This window comes from Lissotriton helveticus, chromosome 11 (genome assembly GCF_964261635.1).
Source record: "Lissotriton helveticus chromosome 11, aLisHel1.1, whole genome shotgun sequence".
Classification (NCBI taxonomy): Eukaryota; Metazoa; Chordata; class Amphibia; order Caudata; family Salamandridae; genus Lissotriton; species Lissotriton helveticus.
The window spans coordinates 332,219,375-332,230,900 of NC_136072.1; the positions used below are offsets into that span (position 1 = coordinate 332,219,375).

Below are 11,526 nucleotides of genomic sequence, written 5' to 3' on the forward strand. Positions count from 1 at the left end.
AGCACCAACTAGGTCCTGACGAATGCATGGGTACTTCCTCATATGCAGAAACATGTTGACCATTTGCTGAGCAGATATTTTGTTAAATCTGCCTCTTACACTTATGTTTTTAGAGTTAGGAAGCTGAGAGAAACTATTAAAAACTTCTTTCTTCTACTCAGTCTTACCTAATTTTATATTCTCACTTGTCACTTTCTTTGCACTGCTTTTTTGCTACTGTGTCTGCCTAACAGATAAGAACTGTAGGGTCTCTTTTATTTCACAGTCCTTTTTACGTTCTGTGTGACTGTGATGGTACCGACTCCTGGGTAAGGAGAACCCAAATGATGAGATAGTGGCGGTACAGTTAGACAATTGATGGGAAAATTTTCACCCACAATATGTGCCTCACGTGAATGTGTTGTTATGTGGTCACGTGATGCGATTGATGAATGTAGTTTCCACCTTTCTCTTATTCTTTCATGCCAATGGTGGTTTGTGATTTGATTTCACTTTTCTAGACTCCTAGATACTTTCTGGTGTATACTCATCGTAGACTAGGCCATCGCAGATGAGGCCGTCGTCGACGCCGTAAACAGGCCGTCGTAGACGAGGTCGTCGTCGACGAGCCATCGTCAACGAGCCATCGTCCACGACGCCATTGTCGATGCCGTAAACATGCTGTCATAGATGAGCCGTCATAGACTAGGCCGTCGTCGTAGACGAGCCATTGTAGATGAGCCATCGTAGATGAGCCACCATAAATGAGCCACCATAGATGAGCCACCATAGATGAGCCACCATAGATGAGCCACCATAGATGAGCCATCGTAGACTAGGCCATCGTAGACTAGGCCATCGTAGACTAGGCCGTCGTAGACTAGGCCGTCGTAGACTAGGCCGTCGTAGACTAGGCCGTCGTAGACCAGGCCGTCGTAGATCAGGCCGTCGTAGATCAGGCCGTCGTAGATCAGGCCGTCGTTGACGCCGTAAACAGGCCATCGTAGACGAGCAGTCATAGACGAAGTCGTCGTAGACGAGCCATCGTCGACGAGCCGTCGTAGACGAGCCATCGCCGACGAGCCGTTGTAGACGAGCCATCGCCGACGAGCCGACGTAGGCGAGCCGTTGTAGACGAGCTCTCGTAGACGAGGCCATCGTCGACGCCATAGACAGGCCGTCGTAGACAAGCAGTCCTAGACGAGGCCGTCGTCGACGATGCAGTCGTAGACGAGACATCGTAGACAAGCCATCGTAGATGAGGCCATCGTAGACGAGGCCATCGTAGACGAGGCCATCGTAGACGAGGCCATCGTAGACGAGGCCATCGTAGACGAGGCCATTGTCGAAGCCTAAACAGGCCGTCATAGACGAGCCGTTGTAGATGAGCCATTGTAGATGAGCCATCATCGTAGATTAGCCATCGTAGACGAGTCCATCGTAGACGAGGCCATCGTAGACGAGGCCATCGTAGACTAGGCCATCGTAGACGCCGTAAACAGGCCGTCATAGACGAGCAGTCATAGACGAGGTTGTCGTCGACGAGCCGTCGTAGACGAGCCATCGTAGACAAGCCATCGCCGACGAGTTTGGTCCTTTTTACAAAAGGACATGGATATGTTACTAAGATGAGGCCTTTAGGCCTACTATTCTCTATGTATGTCTATAGGACATTACTTTTCTATGTACCGGAGACTCCCGTCTCGACGACGGGGAATGGTTCAGGCATGTGAATCTATGAAAGACACCCATAATACTGGATAACTTGGTTGTTCAATTAGAAAGCCAAGTTATTGGTTAAATGGTTCTGCAACACCAGTACTAAAAGAAAGTACTTGCACAAAATATGTATTTGTAATATTTATACATGACAGACTTCGTCTCAATGGCATACGAGTGCTTCATACAAAAACTGTAAAAGGGAACATGTAATACACAAAAATGACCAGGAATTATCAGAGGACTAAGGGGACAGTCAGTTAGGTACATTGTAAAAGGATGGGTTTTTGGGTTTTGAGGAAGCGTTCTAATATGATCACGATACTGCTAATTTATAAGTGACTGCCCTAGAACCACAAAAAACAGAGCACTCACTATATTGAAAGGTCTGTTGTAAAATCACTAGGAAGCCTGCACAGAGTGTGAGCAGGACACATCTCATGAGAGGTTGTGATACTGCTGTGACCATACACTTAAGGCTTAGGCAGGGCCGAAACAGTAGGAAAAGAAGAAAGGAGAAAGAGACCACAATACAAACCTGCCACCCCTTTTCAGTCGTTCAGAGCGGAAGTTCTCATAGTGAAGATCTTGGGTTACCTCCTGCAGATCCTGCATGTGGGTGCTGACAAAGGAAAGAAGAGATCAATGTTATGCTTGAAAGATAATAAACTGTAAGTAATGGCTGTTAAAAAAAGAAATGTAAAACTATAATCTGCAGTCTTCTACCACAGAAAGTCTTGCAACATCTATGCTCCAGTTGGTTACCTTGCACGAGTGTTAGTGCATATACATTTGATCTACTCTTCAACAAGGGTACAGAAAATGATGCACTTCCTTTGTTTAAGCTCACAATAAGGCAAACAAAATTGAAACCTTGTAACATAGTACAGAGAGAACTGAGGGTGTTTAGTAGTTTGTACGTCTACTCGAGTTAACAAAACCACGAAAAACTGGTAAAAATGTATTTTACAATAACCACATCACTCAACCAGATGGAAAGAACGCATCATGCAGACCTCCTCTGTTGCAGGGATCACTGTCCTACCTCTCACCTATCCTGGTCTATTCAAGCCCTTCAGAGTAACAACAACATATTTTTGCCATTAACAATCCTTCACTAATGGCGCTGTAATGGGGTTTTGCCGGCAATTGTGGGCCCATTACAAAACAAATAAATAGGCTAAAAGCAAAATAATTATTTGGGTACTCTCAGTACCCAATACGACAACACACTACAGGCTAAATTAAGACTGAATACAACATCTCATTGCCCGACCCTTTCGTTGATCTTCAGGATGTTACAATATGCCAAATAAACAATTACTTTTGTTTTAAAATTCAACTATTCTGTCGGAATACTGCTTCTTTGCACCCAGATTACACGTTTCCTTATGCTTCCTTTACATAAATGTTAAATAACTTCAACGAACTATGTTGAAATAAAAATGGAGATTCCTCCCCCTCTTAACAAGGGACACTGACAGTGTGAGATTATAGAAATACACCGTTGATTACAGAATGGACCCGGTCACAGTATCTTGCTTATAAAATATTAAATTTGTCCAACAGGAGTTTTTGTTTACCTTTAAATACATGTTGTGTACATGCTGTGAAGTATACCTTGCTCCAGCACATACCTATACCATGTTGCATTCCCTTGCTGGACCATCAAAATGAAATTCTACAGATCACTTACAAAGGGGAAAGTCGAAGAGGAAAGAGCCTAAAAATAGAAGGCCAAGGTTCATCGACTGAGTGCTCTTTCCCAACCACTTCTCTCAAAAGGCTGGCAGGTATACAATAGTATTTTAATAGCCAAGTATGGTAAACATTAAGTCTAATGTAATTGAAACAATTAACACATTTACAGCACCATGTAACTTTATTGATTTAGACCTCACCTGAGATCAACATAGTAACAAACCAACACAATTCATATAAGATAAAACCCACCGTCAGTGCAAAAACAAGAAACGTTTACATTGAATTTTTTAAATCTATAACAAATGTGTAAAGCTTCACTTGAAATTACATTACAATTTAGAAACAGAGGACATTAAGGGGCTCTACATCCAGTTCCTGACTCATGCACAGCTTTTGCATACACTAACGAGGGCCTGGGGTCCGTTGGCAGAGGAACCGCCTACACACCTACTCATTCAATATCTACATGTGATGGGGAATGGTAGTCACCTAATACATTGGCTTGCTCAAGCGCTACACGTACATACACAGTTCTCCCCTGAGCGCCTGCGAGACAAATGGACGGCTGACAGGGGTCGGGACAGGACGAACAGAGAGTGGACACTGATACTGGCTGGGGCTCTGAACGTGTCGTGCAATGCACGCTTTAAGATTATACAGTATTATATTGTACATCGCGCGTTTCTGTCTCCGGACAAAATCAACCAGTACTTTGGGCTCACTACCACAGCATGTCCCACATGCGGACTAGTAGACGCGCAGTTCCTACATGCCCTTTGGGCGTGCTCTTTGCTGCAGCCCTACTGGACTGCAGTATCAACTGTATTGGCGAACACGACAGGGGGCACCTTACCGAACACTTGGGAAGCCTGCCTGTTAGGTTTATTTAAAAGAACTAAGCAGATGAAGGTCCAGGCGAGATTCTGGGACCTGGGACTTATCACGGCGAAACGGCTCATTACGAAACGCTGGAAGCATAGTGTACCCCCCCCGGGCGATACAGTGGCGCACCTCACTGGATAATTGGGCAAGAGCGGAGAGTGCGGCGCTGCATAGGGAGGAGACGGCAGGGCTCAGGAAGTACCCCATAGCGCTAGATTGGGATACCACTCTGTCGACCTATCATCAAGTGTGCTTGCAGCATAACATTGTGTAAATATTCTCGCTTCACTGCCCACCCCCGCCTCTGCTGCCGCTCTCTCTCCCCACTCCCTCTATTTCCTCCCTCTCTATATGCCCCCCCCTTCTTTCTTCTTCCTGGGACCCCCTTCCCCCCCCTCTTACACTTTGCCGCATGCAAGATGGACCCCAAGGTGTACACCATACCATTGTCACGGAGCACTATGGACCCACTCTTTGTCCGCATCGATGTCTTCACACACACACACACACACACACACGTCAACTATCACCGAATCCCTTGTTTACTGTATACTTTGGGTTGTTCTTTCACTTTGATTGTTTTCAAGAAACGGCTTTGGATATGTAATATACTGTCGTTTAGTCTAACTCCTTTGGTTTTGCAGCCATAGTATTGCCTTTGCACCGAACTGAACAATTCTTGGATATGCAGTCACACTGCAGATGTTGTTTTTTCTTTTTTTCCGTTGCGGAGCACTAACATTACTGAACGGTGTAATAAGAATTTGTCACGCTGTTTAATTGTGCACTTCTTCTTTGCGCTTATTCCTTGTTGCCATGTTTTCGCACGAGAGTGGATGCCCACAACGGCTGGTGCACAAAGCCTCATGTTACAGTGACATTTATTACTTCTGTATGTGTATGGGTACTGATGTACTATAACAAAATGCAAATAAACATATTCAAACAAAAAATGAAGGGGCTCTACATTATATTATTAAGGCTGCACAGAAAGACATGCTTTGAAATTCACAATACCACTCATTCAAAGGGGGCAAATTTGCTCTGCTAACATGAACATCCACCCATGGTCCCAAACTGGTTTTCAGTGTGAGGCCATTCAATGACAACAAAAGCACAAGTTACTTATCTTCGGTAACAATATATCTGTAAGAAACAGTAGTTAGTGTTAGATTCCTTCCCTTAGAATATCCCCAGGCGTCAGACTGGATCCGGAAAGTTTTGCGTAGCAGTACCCCTGCGCGTCGGTAGACATCGTCTGCGGCTCCGCGTCTGTCGTCGGCGTCGTGGTCGCCGGAATGACGGCGGAGTACTTAGACGCCGCCCTTGCGCGCTGACGTTAGTTCTTGTACATAGCTTTCCGCGCCAGGAACGCAGAGCCATGCCAGAGACCGACACTGGTGCCATAAAACTAGGGCCCCTCAAAGGGAAATACCTTAACCCTGGATATCGGTCCGCAGAACAGGGAGGATGGGTGGGGCGGTAAGGAATCTAACACTAACTACTGTTTCTTACAGATATATCGTTACCGAAGGTAAGTAACTTTGCATCTGAAAGAAACAGGTTAGTGTTAGATTCCTTACCTTAGAATAGATACCACAGCAATACGAACCACGGTGGTGGGTCTGTGGACCAAGATCACACCAGAAAGTCCTGGAGAACGGAACGGCCGAAAAAGCCATTCCTCCGGACTTGGCTGTCCAGGCAAGTCCGGAGGACTGGGGGAGTGTGTGACATTGATCCACATTCAGTCCATCACTTGTTGTTTTTTGCAATTGCCGCCCTAAGTGCGCTGGGGATGCCCAGACGTGGGTCCCAGGCACTCCACACCACTTGGAGTCAAGCCAGCCGGGCTGAAGAGAGGTGTTACCTCGAAACCGGTCCGGTCCTCGGATGCTTGATTCCGGTCTGGGAAAGATATGGCTGTTGTAGTTCGGACTGGACTGTTCCCATGGGGCAACAGGGTCAGAGCTGATTTGCATAAAGCCATTATCTGACCCAGGGTGGTGTGGAGTGCAAAAAAACGATGGATTTGGGCCCAGATCTTTTGACTGGGGGAGTGTGTGACATTGATCCACATTCAGTCCATCACTTGTTGTTTTTTGCAATTGCCGCCCTAAGTGCGCTGGGGATGCCCAGACGTGGGTCCCAGGCACTCCACACCACTTGGAGTCAAGCCAGCCGGGCTGAAGAGAGGTGTTACCTCGAAACCGGTCCGGTCCTCGGATGCTTGATTCCGGTCTGGGAAAGATATGGCTGTTGTAGTTCGGACTGGACTGTTCCCATGGGGCAACAGGGTCAGAGCTGATTTGCATAAAGCCATTATCTGACCCAGGGTGGTGTGGAGTGCAAAAAAACGATGGATTTGGGCCCAGATCTTTTGACTGGGGGAGTGTGTGACATTGATCCACATTCAGTCCATCACTTGTTGTTTTTTGCAATTGCCGCCCTAAGTGCGCTGGGGATGCCCAGACGTGGGTCCCAGGCACTCCACACCACTTGGAGTCAAGCCAGCCGGGCTGAAGAGAGGTGTTACCTCGAAACCGGTCCGGTCCTCGGATGCTTGATTCCGGTCTGGGAAAGATATGGCTGTTGTAGTTCGGACTGGACTGTTCCCATGGGGCAACAGGGTCAGAGCTGATTTGCATAAAGCCATTATCTGACCCAGGGTGGTGTGGAGTGCAAAAAAACGATGGATTTGGGCCCAGATCTTTTGACTGGGGGAGTGTGTGACATTGATCCACATTCAGTCCATCACTTGTTGTTTTTTGTCCAGGCAGTAGTGTCTAGCAAACGTGTGCAGCGAGGCCCACGTAGCTGCCTGGCAGATGTCCTGCAAGGAGACTCCCCAACTGAGGGCAGTAGTAGCCGCCGTGGCCCGAGTGGAATGGGCCCTCAGGCCAACAGGGGGCTCCTTTCGAGCCAAAGAGTAGCATACTTTGATACACAGTACGACCCACCTAGAGATGGTCCGTTTGTGTACCGCCCGTCCCTTCTTAGCGCCCACGTAACCAACAAACAGCTGGTTGTCCACCCGGAACTGGCGTGTGCCATCAAGGTAGAAGGAGAGCGCACGTTTTGGGCCCAGACGGTGGAGCCTCTCTTTCTCCTTAGAAGGATGCGGAGGAGGAGAGAAGTTGGGCAAAGTGATGGACTGCCCGATGTGAAAGGCTGTAACTACCTTGGGCAGGAAAGAAGGACGTGTTTTCAACACAACTTTGTCCGGATGGACAGAAAGAAAAGGAGGTTTAGAAGAAAGAGCCTGGAGCTCACTCACTCTTCTGGCAGAGGTGATGGCAAGCAGGAATACAGTCTTAAGAGTTAGAAGACAGAGAGGGCAATTGTGAAGTGGCTCAAAGGGAGCGCACATCAGATAAGTAAGAACAAGGTTCAAATCCCACTGAGGCATCACGAAAGGAACAGGAGGGAACATGTGCGTGATGCCCTTCAAGAATCTATTTACAATAGGGGACTTGAAAAGAGAAGGCTGATCAGGAAACCTCAAGAAGGCAGAAATGGCAGAGAGGTAGCCCTTAAGAGTGCCCAGAGCAGAGCCCTGCTGGGCAAGAGAAAGAATGAAGAGGAGAACCTCTGAAAGGGGGGCAGAGAGAGGATCCACAGCCTTTGCTGTGCCCCATGCCACAAATGTATTCCACCTGCAGGCGTATACCGTTTTTGTGGAGGGACGCCTGGTTGCCATAATCACATCATATACTTCAGAAGGCAAGTCAAATTGCCTCAACTGCCGCCGCTCAATCTCCACGCATGGAGGTGGAGACTGGACAGGTTCGGGTGGAGGACCGTCCCCTGTTGCTGCGCCAGATGGTCCTCCAGAAGAGGCAGACGAATCGGAGGATCGACTGACATGCTGAGTAGCTCGGGATACCAGTATCTTCTTGCCCAGTCCGGAGCCACAAGGATGACTTGGGCCCGGTCTCTGCTGATCTTCTTCAGCACTCTGGGCAGAAGTGGTATAGGCGGAAAGGCGTACAACAGACCGCAACTCCACCCGTGATGAAAAGCATCTGAGCGAGTGCACGCCTTGTAAATTCCAACACGCAGAACTGATGATATTGCGAGTTCTCTTCGGTGGCGAATAGATCTAACCAAGGCTCTCTCCACTGCTGAAAGAGGCCTTGCTCCACGTCCAAGTTCAGATGCCATTCGTGATCCATCATGCACCGGCGGCTGAGTTTGTCCGCCCTGGCGTTCAGGGAACCTGACAGGTGTTGAACCACCAGGGTGATGCCCTGATGTTCCAGCCATGTCCATAGGCGCAGAGCCTTCTGACAAAGGGTCCACGGCCCCACCCCGCCCTATTTGTTGCAGTACCACATCCCATGTGGCCCCCCCAACCCAGGAGGGACGCATCGGTCACTACCACGTGCTCCGGTTGGGGAAGGGAGAGAGACCTGCCGCTGACCCAAGCGCGGTTCATGAGCCACCACTGCAACTGCCTCGCAGTGCTCTCAGAGATCCGGAAGTAGTCGGACAGGTTGCCCTGATGCTGTGCCCACTGGAACTTCAGGTCCCACTGCAGAGCCCGCATCCGCCACCTGCGTGATGCACCAGAAGTATGCAGGAGGCCATCAGCCCCAGGAGTGGCAGCGTCAACCTGACTGAGACTCGGGATAAAGGCTGAAAGACTGGAATAAGAGCCTTAATATCCCGAACCCGCTGTTCGGGGGGGGGGATAAACCCGAAACTGTGCTGAGTCCAGAACCGCTCTGATGAAGAGGAGCCTCTGAGAGGGGCACAGGTGTGACTTCGGCACATTGATGGAGAACCCCAGCGAATACAGGAGGTCGGCCATAGTCTGGAGGTGGGAGAAGACTGTTTAGGGCGAGCCCGCCTTCAACAATCAAACGTTGAGATAGGGGAAGAATGAAACCCCTAATCTGCGCAGATGAGCTGCAACCACCGCCATCACTTTGGTGAACACCCGTGGGGTGCTGTTAAGGCCGAAGGTGAGCACAGTAAACTGAAAGTGCTCGTGGCCTACCGTGAACCGCAGGTAACGCCGGTGGGCCGGCAGGACGGGGATGTGAAAATACGCGTCCTGCAAGCCCAACGCCACCATCCAGTCTTCTGAGTCCAGGGTAGCTAGGACCTGAGCCAAAGTCAGCATCTTGAACTTCTCCTTCCGGAGGAAGCCGCTGACGCACCTGAGATCCGAGATAGGGCGTAGGCCCCCTTTGCCCTTCTTGGGTACCAGAAAGTGGTGGAAATAGCAACCACGTCCTACTTCTGGCTCAGGAACGCGCTAGACGGCCCCCTTGGCCAAGAGGGCCGTAACTTCCTCCTGCAGAAGTTGCAAGTGATCCCCCGACATGCGGTGGTACTGCGGTGGCATGGCTGGAGGGGTCGCCTCGAAGGGGAGGGAGTAGTCCCTTCGGACGATTTGCAGCACCCACCTGTCCGATGTGATGGAGCGCCAGTGGAGGAGGTGATGGCCAACCCTGCCCCCCACTGGCGTCGAATGGGCCTGAAAGCTCGGACTAGGGGGATTTCGAGGCAGATGCTGCAGGGGTGGGTGCGGACTGGCCTTGCCTGAATCCCCCGGCACTGCACGGCAGTTACCACGTCCGCAACCGCGTTGAGGTGGATTCTGCGGCCTGTTGCTTGCTGGACGTGAGGGGGCGCCCCTTCCTTGGCCACGAAAGGGACGAAAGGCGGAAGTCTGCTGGTGTTGGCCGAGGCCCAAGGACTTGGCCGTAGCCCTGGAGTCCTTAAAACGATCCAGCGCGCTATCCGCCTTGTCGCCAAAAAGGCGACGGGCATCAAAGGGCATGTCCATAAGGGGGATGCTTGGACATCGCCCAGAAAGTTGGTGGAGCTCAGCCAGGCGTGGCGGCGAACCGCCACCGTCGTTGCAATCGCCCTGCCTAGTGAGTCCGTGATATCCAATCAGTATCGTGCTGCGTCCACCCATATCCAGGCCTGGATCCGGAGGAGCCCTGCGGCGTCGGGACCGAAGTCGCCACCGGGGCCGAAGCACCCGACGGCACGCCTGGGCTACCAGACGGATCCGCAGAGCCCGAAGGCACCTCAGCGGAACCCGACGCAGGGAAGCGTGACCTCATGGCCGTGAGGAAGGCGCTGATCTCCTCTGGCGTCGCATTCAGGCCAGGGACCGGAGGGGGTGGAGCTGGACGCAGCTCTGGAGGAGCCGCGTGGGCGTTGTCACCCGAACCCCCGGCCGCGTCGCGCGAGCGTCAGGGGGAGTCAGAAGAGCGATGTCGCTTCTTCGACTTCGTGTGCCTCGACTTACCTGAGGACTTCGAGCCCGACGAGTGGTGTCGACTCGCCGAGCTGTGATGGCTGTGGCCCTGCGACCGGTCCCTCGACCTCCTCCTGGACCGGGACCTCGAGTGGCGCAGGGCCGACTGCAGGAGCTCGAGTCGCTTATGGGACCGCTCCCGCCTAGCTTTCGACGTCAAGGCCCGGCAGTCGGGCACGACTTGTCATCATGGTCGGCCCGAGGCAATAAAGGCACAGACGGTGGGGTCGGTAACCGACATCAGTCCGTTACAATCGTCACGGGGTTTGAACCCGGGCATCCCTATCGGCACCGGAGTCGATAAACGACTCGAGAAGATCCAAAACAGGTCGAAAAAAAGTTCGTCAAAAAGTGACTAAGGAGTACTGCTCTTCCCGGATCTGCGCTTGGTGGCGCAGAAAAAAGAAGAACTGACGTCAGCGCGTGAGGGCGGCGTCTAAGTACTCAGACGATGTCATCCCGGCGACCACGGCGGCGCCTACGGACGTGCAGGGGTACTGCTGCGCAAAACTTTCCGGATCCAGTCTGATGCCTGGGGATATTCTAAGGTAAGGAATCTAACACTAACCTGTTTCTTTCAGATGTACTCTGTACTCTTTGTTCAAGTAGCAATTTTAAATAGGGGTGCATTCTGTGGACTCTGGCCAGTTCCACTGTTATTCCTCATTTAGATAATTAGGACGCAATAGTTCATATCATAAGTCCCTTGAGGCTCAATATCTGCAAGCTTTCTTTATCCAGTTAAAATTTCAAACATTTTATAACTAAGCCGCAGAGTTGCGCGGCATAAGCAAGGATTTTGTGGATGGAACTGGGTTCCCCCATCCTCACAAGCCAATCTTGCCGTAAAAGGTCTTGAAGAGAGCTCCATGTGGCCTGTAACAGTAAACAGCCTCAATAAATAACTGCATCTAAAGCCAGAATAAACTCCTTCCATAAACCTAGATCCAACCATAGAGCCT

The 11,526-nt window shown here is 50.4% G+C and overlaps 1 protein-coding gene across 6 annotated transcripts in view; it reads right to left on the bottom strand.

Annotated features, from left to right (window-relative positions):
• SEPTIN2 (septin 2) overlaps positions 1 to 11,526 on the bottom strand; it is an 806,446-nt gene that overhangs the window by 179,490 nt on the left and 615,430 nt on the right. For all 6 annotated transcript variants that reach the window (XM_078665713.1, XM_078665712.1, XM_078665715.1 and 3 more), the window contains exon 10: positions 2,237 to 2,320. In XM_078665713.1, coding sequence (XP_078521839.1) covers positions 2,237 to 2,320 — 84 coding nt within the window. The remainder of the gene's footprint in view (positions 1 to 2,236; positions 2,321 to 11,526) is intronic.